General features: G+C 54.4%; 5 protein-coding genes across 5 annotated transcripts; 3 read left to right on the forward strand and 2 right to left on the reverse strand.

Annotated features, from left to right (window-relative positions):
- Positions 1–587: 587 nt before the first annotated feature.
- On the reverse strand, positions 588–2,444 carry SDRG_17183 (hypothetical protein; the record flags this gene model as incomplete). Its single annotated transcript, XM_008623420.1, has 8 exons — positions 2,296–2,444; positions 2,003–2,250; positions 1,696–1,958; positions 1,467–1,646; positions 1,312–1,409; positions 1,040–1,269; positions 878–981; positions 588–808 (listed from the first exon to the last, which is right to left on the reverse strand). The coding sequence occupies exons 1-8, from the start codon at positions 2,434–2,436 to the stop codon at positions 588–590; spliced, it is 1,485 nt and encodes a 494-aa protein (XP_008621642.1). The 5' UTR covers positions 2,437–2,444.
- A 921-nt stretch (positions 2,445–3,365) lies between these two features.
- On the forward strand, positions 3,366–4,317 carry SDRG_17184 (hypothetical protein). The gene is made up of 3 exons (XM_008623421.1): positions 3,366–3,607; positions 3,681–3,776; positions 3,820–4,317. Exons 1-3 carry the CDS (start codon positions 3,395–3,397, stop codon positions 4,276–4,278), a joined length of 768 nt encoding a protein of 255 aa, XP_008621643.1. The 5' UTR covers positions 3,366–3,394; the 3' UTR covers positions 4,279–4,317.
- A 94-nt stretch (positions 4,318–4,411) lies between these two features.
- On the reverse strand, positions 4,412–6,158 carry SDRG_17185 (hypothetical protein; the record flags this gene model as incomplete). Its single annotated transcript, XM_008623422.1, has 7 exons — positions 4,412–4,721; positions 4,768–4,997; positions 5,047–5,144; positions 5,199–5,378; positions 5,424–5,686; positions 5,735–5,982; positions 6,027–6,158. The coding sequence occupies 7 exons, from the start codon at positions 6,156–6,158 to the stop codon at positions 4,412–4,414; spliced, it is 1,461 nt and encodes a 486-aa protein (XP_008621644.1).
- Positions 6,159–9,371: 3,213 nt separating this feature from the next.
- Positions 9,372–11,388, forward strand: SDRG_17186 (hypothetical protein). The gene is made up of 8 exons (XM_008623423.1): positions 9,372–9,576; positions 9,618–9,865; positions 9,913–10,175; positions 10,218–10,397; positions 10,453–10,550; positions 10,600–10,829; positions 10,878–10,981; positions 11,026–11,388. The coding sequence occupies exons 1-8, from the start codon at positions 9,427–9,429 to the stop codon at positions 11,229–11,231; spliced, it is 1,479 nt and encodes a 492-aa protein (XP_008621645.1). The 5' UTR covers positions 9,372–9,426; the 3' UTR covers positions 11,232–11,388.
- A 441-nt stretch (positions 11,389–11,829) lies between these two features.
- Positions 11,830–13,433, forward strand: SDRG_17187 (hypothetical protein). Its single transcript, XM_008623424.1, has 7 exons — positions 11,830–12,032; positions 12,076–12,177; positions 12,229–12,327; positions 12,377–12,541; positions 12,586–12,687; positions 12,744–12,842; positions 12,890–13,433. The coding sequence occupies exons 1-7, from the start codon at positions 11,928–11,930 to the stop codon at positions 13,253–13,255; spliced, it is 1,038 nt and encodes a 345-aa protein (XP_008621646.1). The 5' UTR covers positions 11,830–11,927; the 3' UTR covers positions 13,256–13,433.
- The last annotated feature ends 1,070 nt before the right edge of the window (positions 13,434–14,503 follow it).

The following is a 14,503-nucleotide window of genomic DNA, read 5'->3' on the forward strand; positions in this document are numbered from 1 at the left end:
TCATGACCGCGAACGCTGCTGGTCGATCAAGTAGCTTGACTGACGATAGACCACGTAAAAAAATAAACCCATAGTGGTAACCCCGGTAATACACCACCTGACAAGAATCCACACTTTGCGGTTTGAAGATGCAGTGGGCGCTCCGTCAATTCCGAACACCCTTTCGAAACAAGGGCAAATTGAAGGATCCGTTGTAGAGTGTCGTCGTTGTGCGGCCTTGGTCGTCAAGGCGGTCACCCTCGTACGCCTGCTCTTCGCTCCATGAAGAATCGCACCCCATCCACGTTCAATTGCTGTGGCTAGTGATACACATACCACAGCAAGTTTCTACGAGCATGGGGCGACCTGCTGCGGGCGAAATCAGGGTTAAGCAAATTCCCACGCAATGCGTTTATCGACTCGCGCCGCCCCTTCATTTCAATTGACAAATAAATGTACCCCACGCCCAACGAGGCGTACGTGTCCATCAAGCAATGGAATGATACTGAATGTAGTAATAAAGTGACGTTGAATACAACCCTGTTCAAGTGTTTAGAGCCGTAAGCTACGTCACATTCGCAAATGGTGCGAGGCGGTGCGCTTTAGCCCTAATACTTGGACGACGTGTCGGCCATGCGCTCAAATGTATTCCTGGCGGCCGCGCGCCAGTCCGTGCCCCGCAAAATCCACGAAAAGATGCAGCACGCCGTAAGGAGGCCAAGGGCAATACCAGCCCAGAGACCGAACACGTTGCCCTCAAAGTAAAAGCCAAAGAGAGCCGCCATGGGGATGCCCACAGCGTAGTACGCAGCCGCATTTACGTAGGCACCTACACCACGATGAGATCACAGCACGAGGCGTAAGAGCTGAGGGCATAGCAGCTCAGATAACAACGCACCAATGGACTGGCGACCCATGCCTCGCAAAATTCCTTGGACAACGCAGTTTGTGCCGTCGACGAACTCGAAGAGTGCGAGCAGATATAAGGCGCGCTGCGTTTCTCTACAGGTACAAATGTCGACATAAGGACAAGTTGTCCATATTGCGAAGAACGCAGTACGCAATCGAGTCGGGGTCGTTGATAAAGAGGGCGGGCAGCACATTGTGCGTCAAAACGAAGAAGCTGGCGACGAGCAGCGCGGCCACAAATGCGACGCGTTGGGCCAACCCGCTGATGGCGCGTGCACGCATGGGCTCGTTAGCGCCGAGGGCAAGACCGATACGGACAGTTGTCGCCTCCGAGATGCCAAAGTAGACGCTGTAGACGAGCGACGTAATGTTGACCAAAACCTATTCGTATTTAGCAGCCATACAATAAGAATTGAATAATACCGAGTGGACACTGAGCGAGAGCACAGGGGACGGCAGCCATCCCGCCATGAAAGCAAGGATCTCTAACGCCCACCACTCCATGAGCATCATGAGCATGCCTACACAACACATATCATGAGTTTAGTTCACCATCGAAGTGCTAGAAGTCTGCGTACCTGGAATACCGAGGGTGATGAATTCGGGAACGTGAGCGACTGCGTCGCGCCACTGACTCGCGGCCGACGTGTCGGTGGGCCACCACGACTTGTACACTGGGCGCCACGCCAAGTAGAGGAGTGCCAGGATCGGCATCGAAGCAGTACACCAGACCCGAGCATACGCAGCTCCGAGGAATCCTAATACAGCCGTCGATACGATGCCATTGATGACGCTACATGCACGTACCAATGTCGGTGACGTAGCAGAGGTAATAACCGACAGCGACAAAGATAAAGTTGCTGAGGACCGCAATGTAGACCATGGGCGACACGATCTCCTGGGCCTGGAGCACCTTCTTGAGAAGCTCGTAGACAAAGATGAGTGGCAGCGAGAAGATGGTGATGCAGGAAAAGTCGCCCGCGAGCGTCGCGACCATCGGGTCCTGTCCCAAGGCTTCGAGAAAGTACGTCGTGTGCCAATTCAGCACCAGCATCGGCACGTACGCCAGCCTACAAGGACGTGAGTTGGAGATATTGTCGTATGCAGCTCGTACAGGAGAACAACGAGGCCGCTTTGGAGGTACATGCCGAGAAGGTGCTCCTTGCCGGCACCGACGCACTGTGAGCAGAGTGTGTCCATGGCCGTTGTGAGGCCGACGCCGATCGAGAGGCCGCAGACGTTGAAGAAGACAGTCGACATGGTGGCAGCGTCCACAAACTCTTTGGTGTGCGGCGAGTTCATGTGTCCCACGAGCACGATGGAGAGGAAACCCGGCAAGATCTCGAGCAAGAAGGTCGCAAACTATTGAATCATGGTCAATCAAGGAAGTTGTCGTGTGGTGCACACCATAGGGCCAGCCAAGTGGAGGAGAGCGAGGATCTCAGTGCGCGGATTCATCGGCGTCTCGATGGTGAGAGCTGCCTCGACGTCGCTGTCGCTGTCGGTCGGTGTGCGGGGTGGTAGCAAGGATGTCGCTTCGCTTGTCATGGTCAAAATTGCAAGTGATAGCTTCCAATGTTTCTCTCGTTGTATTTGAGTATAATATATATATATATATATATGAACGTGTTCCGCGTTATCTTCATTATAACACAAAGACTTCGCATACGTAGCGCTACGCCTGAATGCGTGGGAGTTGGCTCCAGCACTTGGTCGTTGGGAGTGAGTATTATATGCGATATAATCTCCCGTATCTGATGAAACATGTGTTGGACCACACACACTTGAAGTTGAGTTAACGTTACTGCGGGTATCGGATTGCGGGCATTGGATTATGGGCATGAATTTTGCGCCGCGGAAGCGGAAATTGAGGTTTGGAATGAAGCATGTGCTGGGGAAATACTGGTTGTTGTCATACAGCGGATCTACGGATTGCGGGCATAGGATTGTGGACATTGGCTTTTGGGCATGCGTAGGTTGATTGCATGATTTATGGAAATCGGAGTTTGGCCGCAAACAAAGTGATGCCGGTAGCAGCGACGTGGTACAGGAGGCAACCATTCGTTGGCAGTCCGTCAGCTACCTTGATTATGGGTGGTCCATGCAAGCGCAGCAGCAAGAAGTCATGAAATGAGTGCAGTGTACGACCGAACGTCGCAGACAATGCAAACACACAACCAACGTCCTAAGTTACCGCCTACGTTCTTGGTCCTGGGTGTCGTCGAGTCGTTCATTACTTTACCACAGCTGCACCTCCCGCTCAATAACGAATCGCACTCTGCCTACTTCGAACAACACAAACCACCACGCGCCACGGCCATTTTCTTGCGCATGTGGGACGATAAGAAAGTTGCCTCCTGAATTCAGGCCGCAATTCGCACCAGAAAGACAAGTTCTCATTCTTCACCAAATTTACGCTGTTTCTTTTCCCTTGAAGGGCTGGACCAAAACTTGTTCGCATCACTTCAATTTCCATATTTAGAACTCATTGACTTGATTGCATCCAATGCCGAGCCGGCGCAGCGCCCCACCCAAACCAACCGTGCTCTCGATGTCGTCCGAGGGCCTCGCTGGCATCACGTTCACCGTCTCGGACAAGCGGCCAAAGTCTGCTCATCATCGCTCGAGTGCACGACAGCCCAAGGCACGAGACACCACGTCGCAAGGCAGCCCACTGCTGCGCAAAGCCGCAACGTCCGTCACGCCCACCATGCTTACGGTACACTTGTAGCGTTGCGTTGCAGCGGCATTTGTCTATTCGCACCTCCTAGGCACTGACGTGGTGTGAATAGAGCACAAGTACGAAGCCGCCGGGCGCCAACCTCCAGAAAGGCTCGTTTCGCAAATCCACAGCGTGGTCCGAAAAGCACGACGCCACATCGACAGCAGTACGCTTTCTTGCGTTGCTTGCTGTCCACAATAGCCCTGTAGAAGCCTCGTGTGCGCACAGACCCGAACCCACGCCACGGATCCGTGTCGCCACCCAAGGACGCCTCACCGTCACCGCCACGCTACGTAGCTGCGGACGGAAAGCAGTCGCCGCCCCGGCGCGACGCCCACCGAACCGTGGCGCTGGTAGTGGACTCCATGCATACGGTCGCTGACATTGAGCGGGTGTCTGGCGCCAAATGGGATGCGTCCCATGGCTTTGTGCATCACAAGCAGGCTGTCACGGGCGCGCCGCCTCTCTCTCCAAGGAATACTAGGGGCAGCGTCGAATCATCCACCGACAGACGCTGTCAAAATCCAGACACGTGGGTGCAGCCGAGTACGCGGAACAACAAGCGCGTGGTCGGCGTCGGGGCGCGGCACCAGCGGTCGATGCAACAGACCAAAGTAAATAGTGCTCGAGACAGCAGTGATAGACCACCACAAGCGCGTTGGCTCTAACCAGTAAGATTTGAATATGATCGGTTGTGGGTATTCGTCGCTTGCACGAGCACCAAATAGCAGTCAAAAAAAGTTTGCGAGTTATCGTAGCAACGACTACAAGGGACAGCAAGTTCGGCGGAAAGGCAACGAATTACTTGTCCATGCGGCTCACAGCGTCGTCCGCCACACCGCGCCAGTTGGTTCGCGCTAGGTACACTGCAAAGAAGACGAACGCTGACGAGACACCGATCGTCATGCCCATCCAAAGCCCCGGTACGTCCAAGTTGACGATAAACCCGAGAAGAGCAGCAAGCGGAAGTCCAATCGCGCAGTACGCGACAGCGTTCACGTGCGCTCCGATGGTCTGACGTCCCATGCCGCGCAAGAGCCCTTGGGCGGCCATCTTCATCGCATCCATGAATTGATATAGGACCAGAATGTACAGAGCCCCTTGCGTCGTCCTAATAGTACCAGCATGAATATTCGAGCAGAGACGAGATCGTAGACCGGATGGAAGACGCATCGTTGATGAACCACGCAGGCAAGACGAGTCGAAAGGCGAGTACAAAAGCACCAAGGACGGTCGCGGTAGCCGCGACAACGATGTACGACGCCGACACAATCAACTTGGCGCGCATTGGCTCGTACGCTCCGAGCGCGTTCCCCAATCGGATCGTCGTCGCAATCGAGATACCGAGAAAGATGCTGAAAGCAACTGACGAAAGCGTCACCAGAACCTAGATACTCATTCTCAGACATATGTGACAACATGTGGTTCTTGGAGACCGAGTGCACGCTGATGGCCAGGACGGGCGACGGCATCCAGCCTGCCATGAGCGTGAGGATCTCAAGCGCCCACCATTCGAGGAGCATCATGACCATGGCTACGACCATAGACGACCATAAGATATGATTCAAAATATTGCTTTGGTCCATACCAGGAACGCCAAATTCGAGGAACTCGCCAACATGGTGCACGGCGTCGTACCACTGCGAGGTCCACGAGGAGCCTTGCGGCCACCATTGGCAGTGCACTTGCGTATAATTCAGATAGAGGACCGCAAGTAGCGGCAAGGACGTATTGCAGACCAAGCGTGCATACGCAATGCCGAGAAATCCTAAACGCATTGGTATCACGAACCCTCCGAGGTAAAAAGTCAAACCTGCGTCCGTGTAGTAGCAGAGGTAGTAGCCGACGCCAGCGTAGAGGAGGTTGCTTGCGATTGCAATGTACGCCATGGGTGCAACAATGTGCTGGGCCTGCAACACCTTCTTGAGGAGCTCGTAGGTAAAGCAAAGTGGGAGACAAAACACAGTCACGCGCGAGAACTCGCCAGCCAGCGACGCCACGATCGGGTCTTGACCAAGGCAAACGAGTAAGAGCCCCACATTGTAGTTAAGTAAGAACATTGGAACGTAGGTCACCCTATTTTGCACAAGTTGTCATATAGTCCATCAATACATGGGGACGTACGCGAGGACGAGGAGGCCGCATTGAAGGTAGCCGCCGAGAAGGTTTGTCTTCCCAGCGCCTACAGCTTGAGAACAGAGTGTGTCCAGCGCCGAGGCAAGACCAAAGCCAATCGAGAGGCCAGAAAGGTTCAAGAACACGGTAGAGAGCGCGGCTGCGTCCACATACTCCTTTGTGAGGGGCGAGTCGAGGTGGCCCACAAGAGCGACCGAGAGAAAGCCCGGGAGGAACTCCATCAAGTATGTCGCAACCTTCACGACTTGTCAGACATTTTGCGTGTAGATAGAAAGACTACCATCGGGTAGGCGAGCTGGATGAGGGATGCAATCTCTGCCCGCAGCGAGTAGGGCTTGATGAGAAAGATATCGCTCACCGAGGCTGCTTCGAGGTGGTCCGGAGGCAAAAGCGTCTTGGTTTCTTCGTGCATTGTCGTGCAATGAAATAATGAAGGTACGACTGTATGCCTTCTTCGCCGTGACCAGCTCAGCAAAGCCCTAAACCCTATTATGGTCGCAGACACATGTTCTGGATGCTCGCTAGAGGCCTCATCATCGCCACGAAGCTTGTGCTCGGAATGTTCCGTTGGCGCTGAGTGGTGCAATTGACCACATGTTGCACACGCACACCTGGCTTGTCAAATACATGTAGCTGGTCAGCATCTAAAAGCCGCTACAGTACATGGGACCGTTTAGTGATTGGTCACCATTTCTTTTGTTCCGAAATGACGCAGCGCGTTGGCGTACTACCATGATCGAGGTTTGTTTGTCGAGATATCGAATGATCTGGCTTGCGCAGAAAGACTGCCGCCGCGGGCTGAGAGTATCCGATACTATCTATAAATGTAGCTGCCAGCCTTGACACACGCATCAACGCGAGCTACGGTCTCGCGATCTTCTTGTGAGCAAGACACACAATAAGCAGGACATGCCTAAGCTGGACAAAGGTCGTCGCGATCTATGAGCTTTGGACTCACCGCCAACGATTCTAATTGGCCAAAAAACAGCGTGAGCGAGCCAAACTGATCAGTGTGGGTGTTGCGTTTCGCACCGACCTCCCACTGCCAAGTCCATGGACGTTTGCCGTCAAGGCGGCTCTTGTCGCTCAAATGCACTTGCACCACAGCCTCGTTCAAAACCCAAGGCAGATGGCTCTCCCACGCCTTCTCCGGCTCCTCGCTCAACACGAATGGCCGCGCCAGCACCGTGTCCCGCGGATCGCGCATCTGCCTCCGCCGGCCTAGATCAAGATCAACACCAGCGCGTACACAACGAAGAAAGTCCGACAAATTATTTAGCGTAGATTGACGTATCTATTTTAATAGCTACCCACTTCAACAACCACTATTTCCGCGCGCCGCTTGCACAAGGTCTCCACGTCATATCGAACTACCTCCTTCTTTTCTTCTCTTTCTTCGATTTAACAGGCACACGTTTGTTATATTCCCCCCATTTAACGGGTAGTCGTCATAGACTTGCCGAGCGCGCTAGTGGCTTTGTTGTGGGGCCATGCGAGGGATCACCTGGAAATATCCGCGCCATGGACTGCAGCGAGCCAGCGATGACTCGACGTTCCGACGCATAGAGTACATACGTGCAAGCGAACTAGCATTAACCACGAGTGAATACGGACAGCGCACTACTGCGTTTCTCGTATCATCCCGTCGCAAAGGAGATCGGTGACTTGGATCATGGCCGAGAAGGCAAAACTGAGACGGCTTTAAGCACTACACAGCACACCAAGTCACCCTACCGCGGTGGAACGTGAGCGGATTAGCGTTGCGTGACAAGTCCGGTCGCTCGGCACTCAGGTGATTGACCACGAGCTCGCGTCTGTCGAGTTTTGGTCGGCAATGATATACTACCACGCCGCCGCTAACAGACCAACGCCTCGCTCAATCGTGCTAGTACGGTGCATGCCCACCAACACGTCGGCCGCGAGTCAGTGGCGCGACGCAGTCGCTCACGTTCCCGGATTCATCACCCTCTGTATTCCAGGTAGCCGACTACTAGCACACTACCTGGACATTGATGGTGAGCTAAACTCACTACAGTATACATGTATGTGTTGTAGGCATGCTCATGATGCTCACGGATTGGTGGGCATTTGAGATTCTTGCCTTCATGGCGTGATGGCTGCAGTCCCCTGTGCTTTCGCTCAGTACTGGATTCCTCTAGTGATTCCTCTAGTTACTTGGACGCCGGTAACAAAATTACCACCGAATGTTGTCATAGGTCCTACTGATGATTCCTGTGCTCGTCTACAGCGTCTACTTTGGCATCTCGGAGGCAACGACCATTCGCATCAACCTTGCTCTCGGTGCCTACGAGCCCATGCGTTTGCGCGCCACGAGCATTTTGGCACAACGCATTGCGTTCGTCGCTGCGATCCTGGTTGCGGGATGTGACACACAACGTGCTCTCCGCTCGCTTCATCAAGGACTTTGAGATATCACGTAATGTCCATTATGGTCAACTTGTCCTCATGACGTGCCTTACATGTGTAGAAAAACGCGGCGCGGGTTGTACTTACTATTGCGTCATTCCGTGAGGCATGTATCGTCAGTGTATTGTTGCGTCGTTTTCAGCATTTGTGTGCCGTCACCTTATTGCTGTCACTATTGCTGTCTAGTCTAAATGCGGCTGCGTATTATGGCGTGGGGATTCCCATGGCGTCTCTCTTTGGCTTTTACTTCGAGGGCAACGTATTTGGACTCTAGGCTGGCATAACCTTTGGCCCGCTTGGAGTTTACTGCACCTTTTCATGCATCTTGTGGGGCCCGGTCCGGTGCGCGGTTGCCCGCGTCCATTTGATCGCATGGTCGGCAAGGAATCCGGCAAATGAACTAACCGTTTCTTCCCGTTTGCTTTCCGAACAATTTGCCAAATGGAATAAATGATCCAAGCACATCAGCATTCAATGCCATCCAAGTGTCATGAACTATCAGGTCAGTTTGCATTCTACACTGGTTGTACTAGAACATGACTTGGTGTTGCGATGCGAGCCTCACGGTATATATTCTCCTCCTCGCTGCAAGGTCGTCGTGTCGTTGCGATCCTGAATGAATCGATGTGCCAAGTAGGTGAGAGAAGCACACTGTACGTGAACGAATCGCTAGAGCAAGCGAACACGTCCACGACGCCAGCCCGGGCTCGTCCGACCATCAATGTAAACGCCATCGAACAAGGAGTATCGTATATATACAACTGAGGACCTTAGCTCGGATGACGCCGATATGAGATAGGTTCAATACAAAATATATCCATGTGACTCGGACCAAACGCGAGCAAGTGATTACGGCCCGTTGCCCGCGCCACGTCATTTTTGTTGGCCCCGTGTGTTGCCAGCCACCAATTCTAATCGAATGCTTCGTCGTTGATCTCTTCATGGCGAGACCTCACACCGACGACGCCTGAAGCGATCATCATTCGAAGGCTCATCATCACCCACGCCCGCGGTGGACTGGCGCCAATGGAACTCGCTTGGATCTGGCGGCCTGCGATACCCAAGCTGCTGCGTGCTGATTGGTGCAATTTTTAAACCACTGTTCCAGCCGAAGATGGCATTTTAACTCAATTGTTTAATTATTCTTACAAAATCACAGTTTCCATGCAATAAATTACCTATTTAAATTCGAAACGCACGAACAACAGACTGGAAAGGACCTGGGCTCACATTTGTCACTCTCCAATTCCACCATGACCGCCGAAGCGCAGAGCTTGCTGCCGAGAGACGCGTCGCCTGCGTACGCCCCGCCACCCGCTGACCTCGAGAAGGCCAGCGCCATTGAGACACCGACGAGCACGCGCGCCGAGATTCTCTCTCTCGTGCAGCTTGCCTATCCGTTGGTACGCGACAGCCCTCGTATCGTGGCGCTCAGTTGCAATAGGTCGCGACGTTTGCGATGGAGTTCCTGCCCGGCTTCCTCTCGGTTGCGCTAGTTGGCCACCTCAACTCGGCGTACACGAAGGAGTTTGTGGATGCGGCGGCGCTTTCGACGGTCTTTCTCAACGTCTCTGGCTTGTCGATCGGCTTTGGCCTCGCGTCGGCCATGGACACGCTCTGCTCGCAGTCGGTCGGTGCTGGCAAGATCTACATGCTTGGCGTGTACCTCCAAAGTGGCATGATTGTCCTCTCGTACGACACATACCTATCAATAGTGCGTCTTGAACCTCGTGCTCTAGGCTTGCGTACATTCCGATGGTGCTCATGAACTACAACACGACGTTCTTCCTCAACCTCCTCGGCCAAGACGCGATGGTAGCGTCGCTCGCCGGCGAGTTTTCGCGCGTGACTGTGTTTTGCCTCCCAAGCCTCTTCCTCTACGAGCTCCTCAAGAAGGTGCTGCAGGCTCAGCACATTGTCGCGCCCATGGCGTACATTGCGGTCGCGAGCAACTTTATCTACATCGCGGTCGGGTACTACCTTTGCTACCACACGAGCCTCGGTACCGTTCTTCTGTCTTGCTCATCTCATGAGAAAAGCGTAGGCTTTATTGGTGCGGCATATGCGCGCTTGGTGAGCAACTCTTGCATGCCGCTCATGGTGCTTCCGTACCTGCTCTGGAACCCGGTGTACACGACGTGGTGGCCTGATGAGCACACCATGTCGTCGCAGTGGGGCGAGGCCTTTGCCCACGTGTATGAGTTTGTCACGTTTGGTGTGCCAGGTACGACCCCCTTTTCGGAACGTAAAGCATTCACATTGCTAATTGGGACTTGTAGGCATGCTCATGATGCTCATGGAGTGGTGGGCGTTCGAGATGCTTGCACTCATGGCCGGCTGGATGCCGAACCCTGTCCTCTCTATCAGTGTGCACTCGGTACGCCTTTTGACAATGATCGGGCAGGCGCTTGATACGACAGCGGTAGGTCTTGATCAACCTCTCGGCTATGGCCTACAGTCTCTTTCTCGGCATCTCGGTCGCCACGACGATCCGAGTTGGTAACGCGCTCGGCGCTTACGAGCCGCAGCGTGCCAAGGCGATCGCCAAGGCTGCGTATTGCGTGTCGTTTGCCGCCGCGATGTTTGTCGCGACCTTCTTCCTTGCGACGCACAACGTCCTCCCCGCCTTTTTCATCAACGACCCGAGCTCCATCGCGTACGCCTCGTCGGACTTGATCTCATTGTCATCTGATCTCGTTGCTAGGCAAACGCAGCGCGCACTCTTCTTCTTCGTCATCTTTGAGGTCCTCGACGCGATGAACTGCGTCGCGCAAGGCATCCTCCGTGGCATGGGCCGCCAAGCCATTGGTGCGTTTTTCGAAAATAGAACCTCGGATCATCATAGATACTAGGGGCGTACGTGAATGCGATGGCGTACTACGCTGTCGGCATCCCTGTCGCCGGCGTCGTCGGCTTTTACTGCGAACTCGATGTCCAAGGTCTCTGGATCGGTATTGCCGTCGGCGTCTTCTCGGCCTTTTGCGTCTACTCGTGGACGCTTCAGCACACCAACTGGCGCGCGATGGCCGACAAGGCCGTGGAGCGCATGACAGACTAAGGCGGCGCAACATAGAATTTTCATCGGCTACGCCATGGCCCCACTGTTGGACTGGTACTATAGCACGTCAGTGTGGTCCAAGTGTACATAAATATCATGATATTTATGTACTCTTGGTGTGGTCACACGATCACAGCAGAAGACCAGCGGCCCAGCCTCTCGATTTAGCCCTACCCGCGATCCAAGGACACCACCATTCCCGTGGTGATGTGGGTGATGGTCCAAATCGCCTGCATATTCTTCCCTCGGCATTTGCTTTACTGGGCACGACTGGTCGGCAATTTTTGCTCAGCAACCTGCGATCCTCCAGGCAAGTCCTATTCCGAGATTGCAAGGCTAGAGTCCCTGGCTGGACACAGGCGTGGCGACTACCGGATCGGAGTCGTGCTATACACTGTTCTAGCGGGTCAGAGTAGCGGGCTTGCGACGGAGGACAGAAAAGAGAAATGATGGCCACGACGTACCAAAGCTCACCTGCTTGGCCAACCTGAAGCCTGCTCTAATGGTCTTTGGATCGAGTTGAGCACAGGTACATCAAACCAGTTGTCTTCTAATAGAGTACAATCCTAGACAACAGAGAGAAAGCAGCTGCGCCGTCTGAACGTCTTGTGCTATCAAGTGACCAAGCTATGCCGCTCGTTGATTGGCTAAAATTCCATCCAAAATAGAAGACGCAATCGCATTTTTCGCCGAGCGATGGGGAACACGATCGCGCAGTTGGCGCAAGACCACAAATGGGCCCAAGTCGCCGAGCGCATCGAGGCCCGCGCCGTCGAGGACGTCAACGTGACGACTGGCCATGTAAGCCGCCCGTACTCGCCTGCTCCAGGCTTACATGCCGTAGCTCGACTGGACAACGCTCTCACTCGCGTCCTGGGAGGGCCAACTCGACATTGTGCACTTGCTCTTGCGCTTCAAGCATATTCGCGTGGACCAGCCAAACCTCGTACACTCTTATAGGCTTGGATGCCGTGACTCTCAATGGCGCCTTGCATAGGATGGCATGACACCACTGCATGAAGCGGCCAAGCACGGCCACCTCGAGGTCGCCCGCGCCCTCATTGACGCCGGTGCCAACCCCCACGCGACCAACAACGTACTGCTGTGTGGGAAATAAGGATAAAAATCTGACAGTGTGCGTGTAGGAGGGCAACAAACCGCTCGCGCTCGCGAACGGCAGCGAAATGAGCGAGTTTTTGACGACGTGCATGCTGCCCGTTGGTGTCTGCGCAGAGCGCCACGAGTGGCACGAGGTCAAGCGCCGCGTGACGCGCCGGCTTCTCTCGGACGTCAACGCCAGCTTTGGCGAGGTACCTTTCGTCCATGAGACCCTCTTTCGACAGTACGGGCATAGCGCGGCTGGTGCTTGCTCTCGTACTGCGCGATCCACGACCAAGTCGAGCTCGTGGACCTCCTTGTGCGCTACAAGGACATTTGCGTTGACCACGCCAATGTGGTGCGTGACCTGCGCCTGCTTTTTGTCTCGGCGGCTCGGCTTATTGGTGGCACTAGGATGGCATGACGGCGCTGCACGAAGCCGCCAAGCACAACCATCTGCAAGTGCTGTCCATTTTGGTGCGTGCAGGCGCCGACCAATCGCTGCTCAACACGGTACGATACACATAGCAATAAGCGACGGACTCAAGCTGCGAGTCTAGAGCGGTGCCACACCTGTCGACTTGGCGACAATGGACGGGCGCGCGCTTCTTGAGCTGGCGCCGCCGGTCGTCATGGCGCCCGCCGAGGTACACCAATGTCCCCACTGCACGTACGAAAATCCTCGGCGCGACGGAGCGTGCGCCATGTGCAAGATGGACATGCAAACATCGGAAGACGCGGTGGCTGCACTCATGGAGCGAATCGCGCTCATGGAGGAAGCGACGCTCTGCACGATTTGCGAGGAGCGGCCAAAGGACACTGTGTTTACGTGCGGCCACGAGACGTGCATGACGTGTGCACAACAAATGACGAGCTGTCCCAACTGCCGCAAACCCATCACGGCGCGCATTCGCCGCTTTGTGTGAGCTAGCGTGGCGCTATTGCACCAAAGGATTTGACGTGTCTGAAGTCTTAACGTATCCGAGTCGTGCGACAGGATGGGGTCGTGACGTCCATGGAGAAGCTACTTCCATTGGTGTATCGGCGCTTTGGGAGTGGTCCTTCGCATCGAGTTTTTTTCAAAAGTTACGACTTTCGAGCATATTTTTCCAAAAGTTACGACCTGTGGCAAAATATTCAAAATAGTTACGACCTCGACCGGATTGGTAGAAATGCAGTCGAAAGCCAACGAATCAAGATGGTGGTCAAGCAAATAGTGTTAAAAGTATCTTATGCATTTGTGGCCGCCGATCTCAAGTGCAACTGCGCGTATCGCGATCAAATGCACATGCCCTGCCGCCATTTGATCCGCGTGCTCGCATCGACCGATCGTCGTCACCGCATCATTGATTGCTTCCACCCGATGTTTCTTTTCGAGAACTACAAGGTCGCAGTCGAGGGTGTCTCGTACAAGCTGCCGCTCTTCAAGGATGCTACCCAGGAGCCCGTCTTGGCGCCGCTGGTCGAGCGCCGCCAGGGCAGACCAAGCTCAAGGCGCATTGCCAGCAAGGGTGAGAGTGGCGGCAAAAAGACGGCGGCCAAGCCACGGTCCAGGGTGACGATCGACTTCGACATCGAAACCGGCCTCGATTTCGACGTCGACGGGGACGGTGACGACACAGGGGTGCAGCCACGGACGTACAAGTGCAGCAAGCGTGGGAAGGAAGGCCACAACGCCGCTACGTGCAAGAAGCGTGCAAACAAGTTGCTTCCAGCTACTTCGAGCGGCAAAAGTTACTTTCGGGACGACGCCGCGCCGACGCCTTTGGCAATGCAAATCGCTAGCATTGTCAACCCGACGACCGGGCTCCAGAGCCCGTCGGATTCCGAGTTCGAGTCCGACCCGTCCAGCAACGATTCCTCGGGCAATGAGTCCGATCACGCTTAGCGACGGCCTCGCGGCGGCCACAAATGCATAAGATACTTTTAACACTATTTGCGTGACCACCATCTTGATTCGTTGGCTTTCGACTGCATTTCTACCAATCCGGTCGAGGTCGTAACTATTTTGAATATTTTGCCACAGGTCGTAACTTTTGGAGAAATATGCTCGAAAGTCGTAACTCTTGAAAAAAACTCCCTTCGCATCGTACCTTCAGCTGTAGCCGACATACAGCCAAGTGCACCTGTTGCCATCTCCAGAAATGTATAACCACGTTGCGATGGGGCTGTGA

The sequence above is a fragment of the Saprolegnia diclina genome (genome assembly GCF_000281045.1).
Source record: "Saprolegnia diclina VS20 unplaced genomic scaffold supercont1.210, whole genome shotgun sequence".
In the NCBI taxonomy this organism is placed as follows: Eukaryota; Oomycota; class Saprolegniomycetes; order Saprolegniales; family Saprolegniaceae; genus Saprolegnia; species Saprolegnia diclina.